At 38.3% G+C, this 20,877-nt stretch overlaps 2 protein-coding genes across 9 annotated transcripts in view; one reads left to right on the top strand and one right to left on the bottom strand.

The window, feature by feature from the left end:
* Nucleotides 1–20,001, bottom strand: part of TMTC3 (transmembrane O-mannosyltransferase targeting cadherins 3) — a 51,949-nt gene extending 31,948 nt beyond the window's left edge. The window contains exons 1-6 of the mRNA XM_070788908.1: nucleotides 19,842–20,001; nucleotides 8,087–8,303; nucleotides 4,968–5,186; nucleotides 3,585–3,684; nucleotides 3,271–3,386; nucleotides 2,657–2,829 (exon numbers count right to left, since the gene is read on the bottom strand). Of these exons, the coding sequence (XP_070645009.1) occupies nucleotides 2,657–2,829; nucleotides 3,271–3,386; nucleotides 3,585–3,684; nucleotides 4,968–5,186; nucleotides 8,087–8,284 (806 nt within the window). The 5' untranslated portion in view covers nucleotides 8,285–8,303; nucleotides 19,842–20,001. The remainder of the gene's footprint in view (nucleotides 1–2,656; nucleotides 2,830–3,270; nucleotides 3,387–3,584; nucleotides 3,685–4,967; nucleotides 5,187–8,086; nucleotides 8,304–19,841) is intronic.
* An 80-nt stretch (nucleotides 20,002–20,081) lies between these two features.
* CEP290 (centrosomal protein 290) overlaps nucleotides 20,082–20,877 on the top strand; it is a 96,233-nt gene continuing 95,437 nt past the window's right edge. For 4 of the 8 annotated variants that reach the window (XR_011566520.1, XM_070788906.1, XM_070788902.1 and 1 more), the window contains exon 1: nucleotides 20,233–20,431. The gene's annotated coding sequence lies outside the window, so the exon portion shown is untranslated. The other 4 variants (XM_070788904.1, XM_070788903.1, XM_070788907.1 and 1 more) reach the window with 4 other exon arrangements.

Genomic DNA, 20,877 nt, shown 5'->3' with positions numbered 1-20,877 from the left:
AAATAAAGGTAAAACAAAGGTATTATATATCAGATCAGTCGCTCAGTCGTGTCCAACTCTTTGCGACCCCATGAATCACAGCATGCCAGGCCTCCCTGTCCATCACCAACTCCCGGAGTTCACCCAGACTCACGTCCATCGAGTCAGTGATGCCATCCAGCCATCTCATCCTCTGTCGTCCCCTTCTCCTCCTGCCTCCAATCCCTCCCAGCATCAGAGTCTTTTCCAATGAGTCAACTCTTCGCATGAGTTTCATGAGTTTCAGCTTTAGCATCATTCCTTCCAAAGAAATCCCAGGGCTGATCTCCTTCAGAATGGACTGGTTGGATCTCCTTGCAGTCCAAGGGACTCTCAAGAGTCTTCGCCAACAACACAGTTCAAAAGCATCGATTCTTCAGTGCTCAGCCTTCTTCACAGTCCAACTCTCGCATCCATACATGACCACTGGAAAAACCATAGCCTTGACTAGACGAACCTTTGTTGGCAAAGTAATGTCTCTGCTCTTGAATATGCTATCTAGGTTGGTCATAACTTTCCTTCCAAGGAGTAAGCACCTTTTAATTTCATGGCTGCAGTCACCATCTGTAGTGATTTTGGAGCCCAGAAAAATAAAGTCTGACACTGTTTCCACTGTTTCCCTATCTATTTCCCATGAAGTGATGGGACCAGATGCCATGATCTTCATTTTCTGAATGTTGAGCTTTCAGCCAAGTTTTTCACTCTCCACTTTCACTTTCATCAAGAGGCTTTTGAGTTCCTCTTCACTTTCTGCCATAAGGGTGGTGTCATCTGCATATCTGAGGTTATTGATATTTCTCCCAGCAATCTTGATTCCAGCTGTGCTTCCTCAAGCCCAGCGTTTCTCATGATGTACTCTGCATATAAGTTAAATAAACAGGGTGACAATATACAGCCTTGATGTACTCCTTTTCCTATTTGGAACCAGTCTGTTGTTCCATGTCCAGTTCTAACTGTTGCTTCCTGACCTGCATACAAATTTCTCAAGAGGCAGATCAGGTGGTCTGGTATTCCCATCTCTTTCAGAATGTTCCACAGTTGATTGTAATCCACACAGTCAAAGGCTTTGGCATAGTCAATGAAGCAGAAATAGATGTTTTTCTGGAACTCTCTTGCTTTTTCCATGATCCAGCGGATGTTGGCAATTTGATCTCTCATTCCTCTGCCTTTTCTAAAACCAGCTTGAACATCAAGAAGTTCACGGTTCACATATTGCTGAAGCCTGGCTTGGAGAATTTTGAGCATTACTTTACTAGTGTGTAAGATGAGTGCAATTGTGCGGTAGTTTGAGCATTCTTTGGCATTGCCTTTCTTTGGGATTGGAATGAAAACTGACCTTTCAAAAGCTTAAAGAATTCATCACCAGCGCAGTCCTACACGGTCAAGAAATGTCAAAGAAAGTCCTTCAGTCACAAGGAAAAATGGTACCAGATGAAAATCTTGATCTAACAAAGGAAGAACACTAGAAATGGTAACTCTACAGGGTAAAACAAAAATTTTTCTAAGTTTAATCTCTTCCAAAGATAACTGTTTAAAGTAAAAATTAACAATGTATCGTGGGATTTATAATGTATACTCAATAAAAACATATGCAAATAGCACAAAGGCTATGTTATTATTTAAAGTGTTTATATATAAACTTATTTATTGTATATGTATTTGTACTATATATACTGACATTTATAATTTATATTCATACAATTATAATATTCCTTAGAGATAAATTGTGATAAACAAATGATGTAAACCAAAAATACCCCTAAAGCAATCACTAAAAATACACAGGGAAGATTTATAGCTAATAAGCCAACAAGGAGATCAGAATGGAGTAATATAAAACATTCAATTCAAAACACAGAAAAAATGGAACAAAGAACAGATGAGACAAAGAGAAAACAATTAGCAAGATGGTAGATTTACAACAAACTGTATCAGACAGCTGAACCTACCATTTAAAAGACAGATTATCTGACCAAACAAAAAAGGAAGACCCAACTATATGTAGCCTATAAAAAAATCTACTTTAAATATAAAGATATAGATAGAATTAAGAGGTAAAGAGATGAAAAAAGATAAACCGTTTATCACTAACAAAAGACAGCTGGAGTAGTTAATATAAGGAAAAGTGAATTTCTTAGTAAAGACTATTAGCAGGGATAAAGAAGCTCATTTAATAACGATAAAGGGATCAATACATCAAGAGAACATTAAAATCCTAAATATTGATATACTTTAGTTTTACAATAAATACAGGAAGCAAAAATTGTCAGAACTGAGGAGAAATAGACAAATTAGTCAGTTTGTAACTCTGATCAGTTACAGTCAGAGATTTCAACATCCTTTTCTCAATAATTAATAGAGCAAGTAGGCAAAAATGACTAAGGATATGGAAGACTTAACACTTAACCAACTGGGGGATCATTATTTTGACTGATGCTTCCAAGAGTGTACATGTATGTCAAAACCTATTAATCTGAACATTTTAAATACATGAGGATTCTTAAAAAGTATAAATTATAACTCAATAAAGCTGTTAAAAAACCTTAATGCAAATCAAAGACTTTCTGGAACATTTGCAATCACTTAAAACTCAAAGTTAAAAAAAAGGAAAAATACAAAAAGAACCAGAATGTCATACCTGGTGAACACTGGAAGTTGCGACTGAATAACCTGGACTCGAATCACAACAAGTAACAGGGTACTGAACATCAAGACAATGAGTTTTATTAGTGTCTGCAGCATAGAAAATGGAATACTACCCTTTCCACGAAGAAACTGTCCAGCAGTAGTACATAACAATGGCAAAGTATACTAGAAAAAGAAAAAAATTTAAGTAAAAAATAGCAATTTATTGTAATGTTTTCAACAACTGTACTTTCTAATTGCAAGATTAAATAAAAATTGACTATAATTATAAAATCAACATGGAACTGATAATGAATAAAACTGAGCCCCAAAGTCTTATCCAATAATGAATTACACTATGCAGTATTACTGGGTGCTTTCCCAAACTGCCCTATAGTTCCTTTACTGAAACTTAAAAATCTGTCCTTACAAAACTGAAGGTGTAATATAAAATGTTAAGTAATATTCAGTGGGTATGAAGGCAAAACATGCTTGTTTTTTGCAAATTTTTGCTAAATATTATTGGTAAAGCAATTTATATGATGATACATTTAGAAAATAAATTCATTAGAATTTGATTCAAATAGTATAAAAGACAGCAACAAGGAAATTTATATTTCTCCTTACCCCTTGGGCAATAAATACTTCATATACACAGCAAATTCCCACAACTGTTATTCCTTGTTCTTTACACAGTGTTGCAACAGCCACTAAAAAAACTGTCAATGCAATTGGAGTCCACACTACAATTCAGGAACAGAAAAATATAAAAACACACAAATTCAATTTTATAATATCATTAAAGAATAAGACAATTAGATATTACTGAAAAACTTCAAATGTTGTAAGCAATTTCTGCTTTATATATTCAAAAAAATACATTAATATATATAATTTGAGTTTTACAGCTAAAGGAAAAGTATTGAATATTAGACATTTACCTATGGAATTATCTGGTCCTTTTGATTTAGTATATGACAAAAATGCAGCTAGAAAAAAGATAGATGACAGAAGTTCTGCTCTTCCTACAACACCTGTTACCTAGAAAAGGAAAGGCAGGGAGGTCCATATTAATGAAAAGCATTTTGAAATTTTAACTATATATAATTGCAACAGTAGTTTAATTAGAAATTAAGCTGCTGTAACTTATCAAGTGCACATTTCTGTTTTATAGGCATTCCTTGAGTGCCCTCAGGTGGTGAACTTGTGTATCTTACATAAAAATATATTCATCAGTAACTTTTATTATTTTAACTATCAATATTTATAGACTCCGAGGAAGTTACAGAAATAGTACAGAGAGGCCCTTGTTTACCCTTTACCCAGCTTCCTTCAATAGTAACATCTTACAAAATTATATAGTATACCATCTAGACTTAGTTCTAAATTTTTTTTAAGTACAAGTGTTCTTAAAATATAAGTATATAATAAACTCAACACAATGCATCGTATCTCACAAATAAAACCTGAAAAGTTTAAAAAGATAATACACTTTAAAATATCCTTTTAAACTCAAAAAAATTTAAATATAAAATCCCCCCAAACTCCCTTTAAAGTGTTCTGAACTCACTATAAAACTTAAAACAACCTAGCATCTTTGCAGATGTATAGAAAAATGTTCAGTTAGAAACCAAAAGGTTCAGGATATTGGGAGAGACACACAACGCCCCTGCAACACACAAACACAACTCTGCAAAGTTTAAATGCACAGATTATTGTTTCAAACTAAAAGCTTGTAATAAAACAACTGAATAGAGTCCTCCTTGCTCTGCTGAGAGGCAATTTTGGAGTCTCAAGACTACAGAATTAAGTAAGGTTATAATTTGAATATGTGTTGGTCATAAGCATACTGGCAATAGTAGAGACAGCGCACAATTTTTAAACTCATGGTAATAAATAATATGAAATTACTGAACATCATTTGTTAGGATGTCTGCTTATATTTGCATGTATTCTGATACATTTTCATGCCTTACATAAGTTTCTCTTATTATTTTCTGTCCTTTGAAACACAAAGCCAAGTTGACAAATACTTAAAATCTTTATTCACAAAAAAAATTAGCAAAGAAAAGAACTGTATTCATTTATATTTTACATTGCTAAAGTTGAATAATTACACATTAAATGTTTATGTTTCAAAAATTGTTTTAAACTGAAAAATTTTACACACTAGGAAAGCTATATCTTGTGTACTAGGAAGGTAAGACACTGTACCAAATTAAGGAGTCTTTAAACACTTGAAGTCATGGTTAATTTTTTTTCCTTAAAAACATATACCATCATAGTCATGTGTAGGAATAATGCAAAAAATAAATTTTACTTACTGCTTCTGTGTGTATTGGGTGCACTGCAAAAAGTAAAGAGGCAATCATACTACTCTGGTTATTCAGAAAAAGTCTGCAGACTTTAAGAAATATCACACTAACCACAGCATGAAAAATCATATTTAGGAGATGATATGACATTGGTGTTAGTTCACTGAACAGATAATTTAAGCGAAATGTCAATACTGTTAAGGGACGGTAAGACTTGTGGCTTCTCTCCTATAAGGAAAAAAACAATCATTGATTATTAAAGTATCCTGGTTCTTCTGGATACATAAACTAATCACTGCTTTTACTACTAAAGAATCTACATTTGGCTGAGAAATAACAATAAAATAATAAAAGTCTCAAGAATAACATAAATATAAGACATAGCTTTACGTGGGTTTTTGTGTGTGTGTGTGTGTGTTTTCCTACTTTCTTTGTCCAAAAACAAGGCAATTTCCTCTTTGATATATAGTTGAGTTCAGTTCAGTTGCTCAGTTGTGTCTGACTCTGCAACTCCATGGACTGCACAGCATGCCAGGCTTCCCTGCCCATTACCTACTTCTGGAGCTTGCTCAGACTCATGTCTATTGAGTTGGTGATGCCATACACACACACACACGCACACATATATATACACACACTGATATAAAGTAATCAAAGAATAGAAGAAAAACATTTGACTATTAATTCAATACCCAGATTAAGAAAATAGGATAATGGTGGCATTAATCAAATTGTAGTACAGGATTTCCCTCCAAAGCCTGTTTCCCAAACTATTACCAAAAAACATTCATGTAACTGCTGGCTAGATTTTCTAAAGGAAACATAAGAATAGAATGATCGCCCAGTGCCATTTAAATAACAATGACTCAAAAAGGTTGCCTAGATGTCTCATGAAAAAACACCTCCATAATGTATAAACCTGAATATATTAAACCAAAAATTCCTAAGTACCACACAGGGAGTGATATAAGAGAAAAACTTTCTTAAAGAATAGGCACCTTTGCTATTGTGGTCTCTACTTGTAGCAGATAAAATTTTATGTTAGGTACTGAATTTCTTTATAAACTAAAAGTTACATTTAACAAGAAATATTTTTACTCTAAGACAAAATCAAAGCAGATTAAGAATAAAACACACAAGTTAAAAAGATACAAAATATTATCCTAGTCATTTTTTTGTAATTTTATATAAGGCATCCACACTCACATTCCTTGCTCTCCTACATCTACCGTATTTCGCTATAACTCTGTTTTATATCTATAGACTTAAGCCTGCTCATCCCCAACAGGGAACACTGGGAAGCACAAGAACCAAACATTTCTTATTTTGAAATTAATAGCACTCTAATATCTCCGTCTGTACTGACTACATACAACATGAGTGCTACCTACGTCGAATGTTTTTCTCTTTCTTGCCTAATTCCTGTACATCCTTCAGGTTTCACCTCAAACATACAGAAATGTTTTTAAGGCAATGTACTGAACTGAGATCACTTATACCAGAAAGCACCTTTAAGGTCAAAATCTAATATCATGATTAAAACCACAGTACATATTAGCATAATTTGGGGACAGAGGGTATGCGTACAGGGGAATGAATTATCTAGAAAATAATGTAGTATTTATCAAGAAAGTAATATCACAACAGGACCATATTTTTCCCTTGTTATCAAAAGACATTTCTTCTAAAGGTTAGAATTGGGTGAGAACAGAAAGGCTGCAGGAAAATAAATAACCTGCTTCTCTAGTAAGAAAAAAAAATACTTGTTTGTGACTAAAAGAATGAAAGATTCCATACCCCTTCTTGAGAAGTTTCCAAGTTTGGAGAACTTGGAAAGGGGCCATGAATGACAAATGACAAAAAGAGTGTTACATGCTATGTTTCAACAACTATGTGCTACATATTACAGACAATTAATGAATCCTCAGAGTTTATTCTTTTATAGATCTGGAAAATACCTCATTACCTAAAAGCTGTGTGCCCACCTACTTCACACAGCTTTTATATCATACAACTAAAATTAGAATCTAGTCTATATGATCCTAAGCTGACAGGTGTTTGGTCCTTAATAGTTTAACACTGACCTTCAAAATAAAGTTACTAGCACAGGAAAAATACCTTCATAAAAACAACCTAAACTTTTGGGTTCTCAGTATAAAATCAAAATAATTATTAGATATGAGATATGGCACAAATTAAAATTTTTAATAAATCATTTTTTTCTGCAGAAAAATAGTTAATATGTGTACTTTGCATTTTTACTCAATCTGTAATGAAGCTATATAATTTTTAAATGGTTAATGCTTAGTTGCTCAGTTGTGTCTGACCCTTTGCAACCCCATGGACTGTAGCCCTCTGTGCTCCTCTGTCCATGGGGATTCTCCAGGCAAGAATATTGGAGTGGGTTGCCATGCCCTCCTCCAGAGGATCCTCCCAACTGAAGGATCGATCCCAGGTATGCCACATTGCAGGCGGATTTTTTACCAACTGAGCCACTAGGGAAGTCCTTTTAATGGTTAAATATACCACAAACAGTTATCTCCTTTGCTTGAGTCATAAAAAAGAAAAAAGAAATGAAGTCAGTTAGCAAGAAATAGTTATGTATTGCCCTTATTGTCAGAGAAGGCAATGGCACCCCACTCCAGTACTCTTGCCTGGAAAATCCCATGAGCGGAGGAGCCTGGTAGGCTGCAGTCCATGGGGTCGCGAAGAATCGGACACGACTGAGCAACTTCACTTTCACTTTTCACTTTCATGCATTGGAGGAGGAAACGGCAACCCACTCCAGTGTTCTTGCCTGGAGAATCCCAGTGATGGAGAAGACTGGTGGGCTGCCGTCTATGGAATTGCACAGAGTCGGACACGACTGAATCGACTGAGCAGCAGCAGCAGCCCTTATTGTTCTCCTAATACATTTGGTTTTTACACACATATATTAGTTTTAAAACATTTAAGCCAAGGTACACAATCAAGGAAAGTATCAGGTACTACTTTAAAAAAAAAATCACGTTTTCCACTTCCTATCTAATTTATTACAAATATTCATGTCTTATATGAAATATCTGAGAAAAAACTAAACTACTAAAACATTTTAAAATCTGAGATACATATAAGTAATTCATACTTACTTCAGACATAGGGGTCCCCCAGAAATCATTCTGAAATAAAGTTTTTAAAGGTGTAGATGGATGCAGGTCTTTATTATCCAGTATTGCTGAAACATCATCAAAAACAAAACCACAAAACAGGCTGTTCCAATAGCAAACAGCAACCACACCAACTATTAAGGTTACTTCTTTGAGGTTAATATCAGCCATCTTTTCCATAAGCACTTGTGGACAGGATCTGGGGAAAAGAACATGAAGATACAATGAAATAGTGAAGTTGCTCAGTCCTGTGCAACTCTTTGCAATCCAATGGACTGGAGCCTACCAGGCTCCTCCATACATAGAATTTTCCAGGCAAGAGTACTACAGTGGGTTGCCACTTTCTTCTCCAGGGGGATCTTCCTGACCCAGGGATCAAACTCAGGTCTGCATTGCAGGCAGATGCTTTATCCTCTGAGGCACAAGGGAAGCCCAAAATGAAATAAACATTTTTTTTTTAATAAGTGCAGCCATGAAATTAAAAGACGCTTACTCCTTGGAAGGAAAGTTATGACCAACCTAGATAGCATATTCAAAAGCAGAGACATTACTTTGCCAACAAAGGTCCGTCTAGTCAAGGCTATGGTTTTTCCAGTGGTCATGTATGGATGTGAGAGTTGGACTGTGAAGAAAGCTGAGCACCAAAGAGTTGATGTTTTTGAACTGTGGTATTGGAGAAGACTCGAGAGTCCCTTGGACTGCAAGGAGATCCAACCAGTCCATTCTGAAGGAGATCAGCCCTGGGATTTCTTTGGAAGGAATGATGCTAAAGCTGAAACTCATGAAACTCATGCGAAGAGTTGACTCATTGGAAAAGACTCTGATGCTGGGAGGGATTGGGGGCAGGAGGAGAAGGGGAAGACGGAGGATGATATGGCTGGATGGCATTACCAACTCGATGGACCTGAGTCTGAGTGAACTCTGGGAGTTGGTGATGGACAGGGAGGCCTGGAGTGCTGCGATTCATGGGGTTGCATAGAGACGGACACGACTGAGCAACTGAACTGAACAGTTTTAATAGAAGGACAATAAGTAAAATAAAGACAGAATGTTAACTCTCACAGAGAATTAATTCTTTAAAACTCTGTTCTAAAACCATCCACCTAAGAAGCATTAGTAGACCACCTCTCCATATTCCAAAGGTAGAAGGAAATGGCAACCCACTCTAGTACTCTCGCCTGGAAAATTCCTTGGATGGAGGAGCCTGGTAGGCTACAGTCCATGCAGCTGCAACGAGTCGGACAGGACTGAGAACTTCACTCACTCACTCTCTTTCATGTGTGTTTTCATACCTCTATTACAGTTCTTTATCACATTAATCAATCTTTAAGCCTATCTCTTTAGCTAACTTTAACCTTCCCTGGTGGCTCAGAAGTTAAAGACTCTGCCTGGAATGTGGGAGACCTGGGTTTGATCCCTGAGTCGGGAAAATCCCCTGGATAAGGAAATGGCAACCCAGTCCAGTACTCTTGCCTGGAGAATCCCATGGAGGGAGGAGCCTGGTAGTCTACATTCCATGGGGTCACAAAGAGTTGGACATGACTGAACGACTTCACGTTCATGTTCTTTAGCTAACTAGACAGCTAACTTCTTCAGCTGTCACAGGTCAGGTTACCTGGGAAACAAAGATAACTGAAGAAAACCTGGTATGATATGTCCCAGCAGGATCTAAATGAATCCTTGTGGGAAAACAAATACATACTTAAAAAGACACTGATCATGGGTTTTCTAAAATGTAGATAAATCTCACGTTTTAGTACCTTATGAATCTGAAGATCAACTATTACTTACATCAAGAGTCCAAAATTGTAGCCTGAAGCCTTGCTCAGATTGATCAAGTCTTTTTAAAATGTCTGTCTGAATGCCTTTAAGCTCACTGTATACTAGCCAGTTTACTACAGTTCCTTTATCTTTCACTGAGGTTGAGTTATTCGATGGATTTATGTTATCTGGTTGGCTCCTGGGGTATAGAAGCAGTTTATGATCCAGATATAAACCACTGTTTTCCTTTTTCCCAATGTAACAAAAGCCTTTAATCTACAGACTGGCCTTCATTCATACATGACAATGCATAATTTAAGTTATTGCTTTAAAAAGAATCCAGTGAAACAATATTTATAGAGGAGAAAGAACTATATGAAGTGGAGGTTACTGAAGAAACAACCCTATTATAAAAATAAGGATGCTGATGATTTACTTTTCTAGCTTGAGTAGTGTCATTAGCATAACTTTAGTTTATCACTTGTGGAGGGAACCCTCCCCAAATATGTAAACCATCTTAACCTGTGAATATGTTCAGTTCAGTTCAGTCACTCAGTCATGTCCAACTCTTTGCAACCCCATGAATCGCAGAACGCCAGGCCTCCCTGTCCATCACCAACTCCTGGAGTCCACTCAAACTCACATCCATCGAGTCGGTGATGCCATCCAGCCATCTCATCCTCTGTCGTCCCCTTTTCCTCCTGCCCCCAATCCCTCCCAGCATCAGAGTCTTTTCCAAGGAGTCAACTCTTCGCATGAGGTGGCCAAAGTACTGGAGTTTCAGCTTTAGCATCATTCCTTCCAAAGAACACCCAGGGCTGATCTCCTTTAGAATGGACTGGTTACCTTACAGCAAAATAGACTTCACAGGTGCGACTAAATTTAGGATTTTGAGATGAGGATATTATCCTGGACCATCTAGGTGGGCCAATTCAATGAAAAGAAGCCTCACAAGTCAATGAGGGACACAGGAGTCAAAAAAAAAAAAGCAGAGGTCAGAGTGATATGATGGTTAGCTGGGGGCCACAAGTACAGGCAGAAGCTGGAACAGGCAAAGAAACACATTATTCATTAGAGTTCCTCAAAGGACTACAGCCCTGTTGAGGATTTCTGACTTACAGACCTGTAAAATAATGAATCTGTTATTTTAAGCTACCACATTGTGGCATGTGTTACAGTAGGAACAGAAAATTAATGTATCATTCACAGAGCCAGAAGATCTGGAACCTGAGATAAATCTGTAGGAGTTCTGGAAAGATCAGAGAAGAACAAGAGACTTCCAATCAGATGTAAGATTTGTATAAAAATGCATACACAGAGCCTATGAGAAGGTATTAAATTATTTTAGAGTTAAGAACAATTTAGAAAACATTAAACTTTTTAAGTGCTGCACGCAATATGCCAGCAAATTTGGAAAACTCAACAGTGGCCACAGGACTGGAAAAGGTCAGTTTTCATTCCAATCCCAAAGAAAGGCAATGCCAAAGAATGCTCCAACTACTGCACAATTGCACTCATCTCACACGCTAGTAATGTTCAAAATTCTCCAAGCCAGGCTTCAAAACTATGTGAACTGTGAACTTCCAGATGTTCAAGCTGTATTTAGAAAAGGCAGAGAAACCAGAGATCAAATTGCCAACATCCTCTGGATCATCAAAAAAGCAAGAGAGTTCCAGAAAAACATCTACTTCTGCTTTATTGACTATGCCAAAGCCTTTTGACTGTATGGACCACAACAAACTGTGAAAACTTCATTAAGAGATGGGAATACCAGATCACCTGACCGGCCTCTTGAGAAATCTGTATGCAGGTCACGAAGCAACAGTTAGAACTGGACATGGAACAACAGACTGGTTCCAAATCAGGAAAGGAGTACATTAAGGCTGTATATTGTCACCCTGCTTATTTAACTTATATGCAGAGTACATCATGAGAAATGCTGGGCTGGATGAAGCACAAGCTGGAATCAAGATTGCCAAGAGAAGCATCAACAACTTCAGATATGCAGATAATACCACACTTAGGGCAGAAACCGAAGAAGAACTAAAGAGCCTCTTGATGAAAGCGAAAGACGAGAGTGAAAAAGTCGGCTTAAAACTCAAAGCTCAGAAAACGAAGATCATGGCATTTGGTCCCATCACTTCATGGGAAATAGATGGGGAAACAATGGAAACTGTGACAGACTTTTATTTTGGGGGGTTCCAAAATCACTGAGATGGCTGGATGGCATCACCAACTCGATGGATGTTGAGTTTGAGTGAACCCTGGGAGATGGTGATGGACAGGGAGGCCTGGCGTGCTGTGATTCATGGGGTGGCAAAGAATCGGACACAACTGAGAAACTGAACTGAACTGAACTGAAAATCACTGCAGATGGTGACTGCAGCCATGAAATTAAAAGACGCTTACTCCTTGGAAGGAAACTATGACCAACCTAGACAGTTTATTAAAAAGTAGAGACATTACCTTGCCAACAAAGGTCTGTCTAATCAAAGCTATGGTTTTTCCAGTAGTCATGTATGGATGTGAGAGTTGGACTATAAAGAAATTTGAGTGCCAAAGAATTGGTGCTTTTGAACTGTGGTGTTGGAGAAGACTCTTGAAGAGTCCCTTGGACTTCAAGGAGATCCAACCAGTCCATCCTAAAGGAAATCAGTCCTGAATATTGATCGGAAGGACTGATGTTGAAGCTGAAACTCCAATAGTTTGGCCACCTGATGCAAAGAATTGACTCATTGGAAAAGACCCTGATGCTGAGGAAGATTGAAGGTGAGAGGAGAAGGGGACGACTGAGGATGAGATGGTTGGATGGCATCACCGACTCAATGGACATGAGTTTGAGTAAACTCCAGGAGTTGGTGATTGGTAGCGAGGCCTGGAGTGCTGCAGTCCATGGGCTCGCAAAGAGTTGGACACAACCGAGGGACTGAACTGACTGACTGACACTTTTTAAAGACATGCTAAATTGAAACCAGCACATCAGAAAGGTAATTAGCTGTACCTTTTGAAGATGTATAGAAAAATTATTGAAGGGCTTATCTTGAATCCAGAAGCAATTTAGCATATCTAAATGGTATGGACTTGCATATACCTATTATCATGACAGAGTTGATACTGCTTATTTAAAGAGTAGAGAGATCTGCTTAGTTCCTTCTCAATCATACTAAAATAACAGTTGTTACTTCTTAGAAAAGGAAGGCTATACATTCACAAGGATAAAGACAACTGGAGAGGAGATCTCAGAACATTTTGGAAGCTAAAAAGGCAAAAGGATTCCTAAATGACTCAACAAAGCTCAGGAAAGTGAATCCTTAACTGAAGGGGGAAAAACTGGAAAATTTTCTGCACCCCTTACAGCACCAATCTCAAAAACTGGTGCAAAGGAACTCAAGAAGTAGGGTGAGGAACAGATGGATTTGTTAAAGTTTAGACTCCTCTCTCACTGCATACAGTCAAGTAACTTTCTCTCCTAAATCAAGGCAGAAGACTGGAGAATTTTTCTCTGGAGCAGGTAAAACAGAGTGTCTGCTACTGGAGACAATAGAAAGGACACAGCTTATCGAAAATGAGGGTTAAGTTAAAAGTACATGCTTTTAGACCCTCAAGCTATCTTCTACCATTTGAACCCAGAATCCTGTACAAAAAGAGAGGGTACTAAAACCTTCAGAAAGAAATGAGGCAGGTTCCATACCGAAGGTCAGAATCCAATTAAAACCCTTTTTTTCACCAACAATACTAGCAGCCAGAGAAAAAAATCCAGAAAACAAAAAGGAAATAATGCTTCAAATTTCTGCTGGGTAATCATTTCCAAATTAAAATTTTATTTTAATAAAGTGTAATTTCCCAAGTAGGAAAGCAGAATAAAATACTGTAAAACATTCAAGATCTCAAAAACGTACCTCCAACAATTCTCCTCTCAGGAAACTAATAGAAGACTTACTCCAATAACATGAGGGAGTAAGAAACACAAAGACAGGGAAATCAAGAGACAGGGAATCAAGCACAAGAGAGTAACAAAGGAAATACCCAAACTACAGACGTTCCAAGCAGTAATACCCAGGCAACAATAGAATAGGTCAGCAGGCTATAGAATGACATTCTCAAGAAGATATAATTCATAGAATACTTGATGCGTTTAAACATAGAGTGAAGAATGATTTTACTTTAAAATCATGTGTGTCTCTAATTCAGAAAAACAAAACAACTCAAGACATTCACCATCAGGTAGTGAAAATCAAGTCTTGTGTATGGGGTCAGAAACCTCTCAGGTCGCTGACCAGGTAATACTTGGGGTGACAAACTGCTGCCTGGCTATATGTTTTCACATAAAGAAAGTTTAAAACTAACAGAAAAAATAAGCAAATTAAACTGATGGTTTTAATACTTTGAAATTATATACGGGAATAATATGTTTTTGATTTTTAGAGTACTTATAATGTTGAAGAGTATTTAACATATATACTAGAAACTCTGATATACTAGCTTCAAAACTGTAAGTTAAAATACAATATTATGTAAAATATATAACATCAGTCAGTCAATTCAGTTCAGTCGCTTACTCGTGTCCGACTCTTTGCAACCCCATGAATTGCAGCACGCCAGGCCTCCCTATCCATAATATTAAATTATCGACCATGCAATTTCTGGATTTAAGACTTTTAGTTGAAAAGTATAAGAATTTATAGCCAAGTTTACAAATATTGAAATTTTTGTAAGACCAAGGCAGTTGCCATAGTTTTAAGTATAGTTTTCTAGCTTTATAGAAGTTGTTTAAATTTTGAGAAAGTTTTGCTTGTTAAGTCAGGCATCTGAAGTCCCTGAATAAAAATGAAAACACTAAAATTACAAATGCAGCTTTAAATTAGGCAAATCAAGCTTTAAATGTAGCTAAGAGCAGTTAGTCCTTTCTACTTCTTGTAGTCATATTCTTCAATAGGTTAACCTGAACTTTAAATGGTACTGTCAGGAAAGCCAGATGGTAAGTCCCAATGCACATGCACTTTTCAAGTTCTTGCATACTGCATTTTTTTTTACTATCAATCAAGCAAGGTAAACCCAGAAACAATGTGGGAGAGGTTATAAAGGGTCAAGACAATAGAATTTTTGAAGATTCTCTAAGGAAGCATATTATGAGAGAAAGGGAGGAGAGCTACTTCTCATATATATCCTGAGTTCAGTTCTGGAGCCATCTTGGGTTTTGTCCAAAAGAGTCACCTGCAAGGGAAGAGGTTAGGGCAAAGGGAGAGGGTTACATAAGGACACAGAGAGAGGGCAGCGAGATTCACTTTACTGTAACAATGTAACACATCCCTGTTGAATGCTATAGACTGGATGTTTGTGTGTCTCCCCCACCCATAAATTCATGTTAAATCCTAATGCCTGATGTTATTTGGAGGAGGGGGCCTTGGGGAGGTGATCAGGTTATGAGGGTGGAGCTTCATATTATTATAAGGGCATTAATCCTATTAATGGATTTGAGAGATCCAGTGCCCCTTCTGCCATGTGAGGACACTGTGAAAAGATGCCTGCTATGAACCAGATCCTCACTAGATACTGAATCTGCTATGCCTTGATTTTGGATTTCTCAGTCTTCAGAATTGTGAGCAATTCCTACTGCTTATAAACCACCAAATCTACGGTATTCTGTTGGCAGCACAAACAGACCAAAGGGAACTTCCAGTTCTTTTCCTAGGCACAAAAGCATATTCACACAGATGCACAGTGTGAGTGGATGGAAAGATTGACTGGCTTACCAAATGCAATGTCACTATATGCAAAGAATCCAAATGCAACTGACCACTCATAAACACATTACGAACACAGAAAACAATGTAATTCCTTCAAAATTGTAGTGAGTGCTCACTCTTCCATATCCCGACAATACAATCATGGAAAAAAGAAATCTATAGGACTATTTTATGAAATACTTATATAAAATCTGGGAGTATTTAGCCTGGAGAGGAACGTCTTCTCAGCTCAGTAATTTCATGATTATATCTTCTTCAAAAGTAAAACTTTGGCTTGCATGGTCTGTATTCACACTGACTCCTACTAATCTTTCCAGTCTCCTCATGTTGAAAGAAGACAAGTGTTTGCTTGCTGCACACTGATTCCTCTCCATGAGTGCAAGGCAAAACAAAACATTTTCTGTACACAGTAGAGACTAAATTTTTCAACACCATGCTTTATGTTAGACACTGGAACAGTAAGTTACTATTCCTTTTCTTGATAAGGTAGCATAAAAGGGATGGAAATTACATCTAGAATGCAGGTTGGTTGGTACAGAGAACAGAAGTATCAATTATAAAAGGCAAGCCTTTCTTGTGAAATGATTCTGGGAAGATAAAACTGCTCATAAAACCAAAGAGATGAAAGAAGGCAGATTTAGGCAAGTGCTCCTATAGTAAAGACATTTACAAAACTGTCAGATAAATTCCTTCTCTTGGTGAAAATTGAGTGATTTAGAAAACTACACGAAGAATAACAGTGGGTTTTAGGGATTTTCCTCAAAATTATACACAGGAAGTGACTGAACTAGAACCTGAGTTAAATTTCTTTCTCCACAGTTAAGTACAAACATACTACAGTGCATTAGAGCCTAGACCTTAGTTAAGCCATTTCCTACTGCACCCCCAGTGTCTAGCAGAGTGAATAAGCCCTAAAATACTGTTAGAATAAGTAATGTGTATTAAAGAGTAGAGACATCACTTTGCCTAGAAAGGTCCGAAGAGTCAAAGCTATGATCTTTCCAGTAGTCATGTACAGATGTGAGAGCTGGACCAGAAAGAAGACTGAGGATCGAAGATTTGATGCTTTCTAATTGTGGTGCTGAAGAAGACTCTTTGAGAGTCCCTTCGACAGAAAGGAGATCAAATCAGTCAATCCTAAAGGAAACCAACGCTGATTATTCATGGGAAGATTGATGCCAAAGGTGAAGCTCCAATACTTTGGCCACCTGATGTGAAGAGCTGACTTGCTGGAAAAGACCCTGATGATGGGAAAGATTGAGGGCGGGAGGAGAAGGAAGTGACAGAGGATGAGATGGTTGGATGGCATCATCAACTCAATGGACATGAGTTTGAGCAAACTCTGGGAGATAGCGAAGGACAGAGAAGCCAGGCATGCTGTAGTTCATGGGGTCACAAAGAGTCAGACATGACTTAAGAGACTGAACAACAATAACAAAGTTATAAAATTTAAGTGAGATTTTGCATTTAATCAGTACTGCAATTGAGATGTGGGTTATAACTTTAGTTTCAGTAAGTATTACAAAATTACTTAGGTTCTCTGAACCTATACTCATTCAGTTTTGAAAAATGAGAATAAAACTTACTATTAGGCCAGGTACCCTAAATGTGAATAAGAAAGTGAGGAGAGGTAAAGGTAGAAAAGACTAAAACAGACAAGAACAAAAATAATAAATAGAAAATAACAGTCACAATGAATGAAAAAACAAGAACAAAAATAAGGTGATGCAGCAAAAATAACAGATTATTACTACAAAAGCAAGTATGTAGTTTTAAGCACAGTAAATGACATATGTGCTCCAGAAACACTAGCTTTCCTCTCTGCCTCCCCCTGCTAAATTATGAATTGAAAACACTGAATATGAAGAATATTTAATTCAAATTCTTGAGTAAACAAAGTTATGTAATCAGAATACATATTTTAATATGGACAGCAAGACAGAGGAATAAGCACATTACAAGTATTGGTATCCAGCACGCAAGAGAAAGCCATGTATCAGTTATAAACATATCCTTTAACCAGAAAGATTCGTGTGCAATCATACTACTCAAGTCTGAGCAGAGTTCTTAAACTCTCCAAGCCTAGGTTTCTTAACTTAGTTGGAAAATGAGAACAATATAAGCAGCTATTTCACTGAGTTATTATGAAGATTAAATGAAATAATGAATACGCTATGGTAATCAAAACAGTTTGCAACTAGCATGAAAAAAAACACACACACACACACACACACGGATTAATAGAACAGACTCAGGAGGCCAGAAATAGACAAAAGAATCAAGAATATACAATGGGGAAAGAATAGTCTCTTTAATAAATGGTTTTGAGAAAACAGAACCACAAGCAAAAGAATGAAACTAACCCCTGTTTTACGTCACTCACAAAAATCAACTCAAAATGGATTAAAGAATTGAACATACAACCGACAACCATAATCCTTCCAGTAGAAATACGGGGTAAGCTCCCCGACATTGGTCCCGGAAATGACTTTTTGGATTTGGAACCAAAGCACAACAAAAACAAAACAAAAATAAATAAATGGTCCTATGTCAAATTAAAACATTTTCACATAACAAAGGAAATCCATGGAACGGGAGAATATATTTGCAAAAATAGATATGAAAACAGGTTAATATTCAAAATAAAAACTCATACAACTCAATCACAAAAAAACAAAACCTGATTCAAAAACGGCACAGGAACTTCTTCCAAAGACATATAATGGCCAACAGGTATATGAAAAGGTGCTCATAATCACGCAAAGTCAGGGAAATGCAAATCAAAACTACAATCAGAGTATCAATTACTTCACACCTGGTAAGAATGACTATCATCAAAAAGACAGGAGATAAGTATTGGTGGCAAAAATGTAGAGAAAAGGGAACACCTGTGTATGCTGGTGGGAATGCAAACTGATGAAACCATCATAGAAAACAATGATACAGGTTTCTCAAAAACTTAAAAACAGAACTACCATACTATCCAGCAGTTCCACTTCTGGGTATATATTTGAAGAAAACTAAATCACTCTTTTGAAGAGATATTCATTCAGTGCTACTTACAATAGCCAACCCATGGAAACAACCTAAGTATAAATGCATGGATGAAAGGATAAAGGACATGTATGAATAGTATGGACACACAATGCAATATTACTCAGACACACACAAAAAGAAATCTTACCATTTATGACATCATGACAACATGGATGGAACATGATGGCATTATGCTAACTGAAATGTCAGAGAGAGAAAGAAAAACAACTGTGATCTCCTTTATATGTGGGATCTAAAAAAAGCAAACTGACAGAAAGAACAGATCTGTCAACAGGTACAAACCTTCATTTACAAGATAATTTATGGGGACATACGGCATAGTCAAAAAAGGGTTAATGTTTGGCATACCATCTTCCAGGGAAGGACTAGACAAAATGATCACTACTACAAATCCGATGAACGTCTCTAAATGGATCACAAAATTATGTTTTTTATTTTCTACTGAATGGTTTGGAAAGAAATTATTTTCAAAAGTAAACTTCGGTATCAATTATAGTTAGCAAATGAAAAGAAAGTGTTTAAAATTTTACAAAGATGGATGCACTGGTCCAAACAGTTGAAAATGTATTCAGATTTCAAGTCTACAGCTTAAGAAAGTTTTCCTAGCGTTGTATCACATTCCAGAATGGTTGAGAGCAGCCCGATGGGCAAAACTTGCACAAAGAAAAGCTGCAAGCGTTTAAGAAGGCAGTTGTCAGGGAAAGCCACCCTTGGTCACCAAGCGAGTGACAGCAACAGGGCTGCTGAGTACAGAGGTGCCTTATCTTTCTACCCCCTAGCAGTGGCCTGGGCAAGTTCTAACCTCTCCTCTCTGGAACCTTCGCTCAACCTTCAAGTTCGTCAACCCGCGAAGATAATGGGGCTACAGGTAAGGCGTACGAGGTCGGAGGATGCGGTGTCCTCTTCCCAAATTCTCACTCGCCCCCTGCCAAGCTCGCGGCCCCCACTCCACCGTACAGGGACAGACTATGAAATCAAAGAAGCTAAAAGTTCTGCCTTCTTACAGAGGGCACCACCCAGGGCGTCGCCAGCGAACGCCCAAGGAGAGGGCGGCGTCTTCCCACCTCTTCAGACTCTGGCTGGGCCCCTCAGCCCCAAAGGCAGGAGCTTCTCTCACCCGGGACCGCTCCCGTCAACTCCTCCCCAGCCACCAACCAATAGCCCGACCTCACCTGGGAGCAGTTCCACGCGGGGTTGACTTAGAGAAACCTCGGGAAAAGCGGTCCGTCGAGCGACGCCACCGAAGGCACAGGCATGTTCGGCCTCTTTCAGGTCACCAGCGCAGACACGCCTCGGCCGCAGCGCCTCCCGCCTCCGGGCGGTTCCCCCGCACCCCGGTACCGCCGCAGCCTCCCGCACTGCACGCCGGGAACAGCCTACCTCCACTTCTCAGAGACTTCATCGTCCTAAAAGTCCCGGCCTCCAAGCAGAACTGCATTTTGGGATTTGGAGTCCTCACCTCACGCCTTCACTTCGTCCATAACACACAGTGCAGGGAACTCGCGGGGGAATCTGAACGTAAAGCATCACCCACGGTCGTGAAATGTAGGCATCGCTAGCATCCGGGCTCTTGTTGCGGCCTCGGCGGGGTGGGGAATGGTGTCGCCTAGCAGCCGCCGTCGCTATTACTCGCTCCGGACCAGTTGGCTGGATCCAGTGTCCGATAGGAACGGCGCTGGAGAGCGGTCAGGTTTGGCAGCTGGGCCGGGCCGAGTGGGTATGGTAGCTGAACGGCCGCCGCTGGTTGCCAGGTTTGGTGTAGGTAGGTGGGTCCTGGTGAGCGCAAACCGATAGTCTCTTCCCACGCAGGTTCTTTAACCTTCGGGGCCCAGATAGACAACAGCTTAGTTTCCCCATTCCTTAGCCGCCTGTCCGCAATCGGTTTGCTTTCCTTTTTCTGCAGCCCTGATTTCCCAGGCCCAACTGCACTCGTTTCAATCGTAAATTTCCTCACTTTTTAAAAAAATTCTAGCTCTTGTTTCTCAGAATCAGGGCTCAATTTCAGCCTTTCAAGCACCCCCGCGCTTGGCACCATTAGGTGTTCGAGGTGGTAAGGGGGCGTGGAGGAGCGGGACTCAGAATCTTAGTTCTGACTTAGATTAAGCGTGGAAGTTTAAGCGTGGAAGCCTTCGTAAGTTATTTGACCGATAAAATATCTGATGATTTTTTGCAACTGTTGTACTTTTCATACAGGCTATTTAATCGACA

Source organism: Bos indicus, chromosome 5 (genome assembly GCF_029378745.1).
Source record: "Bos indicus isolate NIAB-ARS_2022 breed Sahiwal x Tharparkar chromosome 5, NIAB-ARS_B.indTharparkar_mat_pri_1.0, whole genome shotgun sequence".
Classification (NCBI taxonomy): domain Eukaryota; kingdom Metazoa; phylum Chordata; class Mammalia; order Artiodactyla; family Bovidae; genus Bos; species Bos indicus.
Note: the sequence above shows the minus strand (reverse complement) of the source record. Positions and strands in the feature narration are given on the sequence as shown.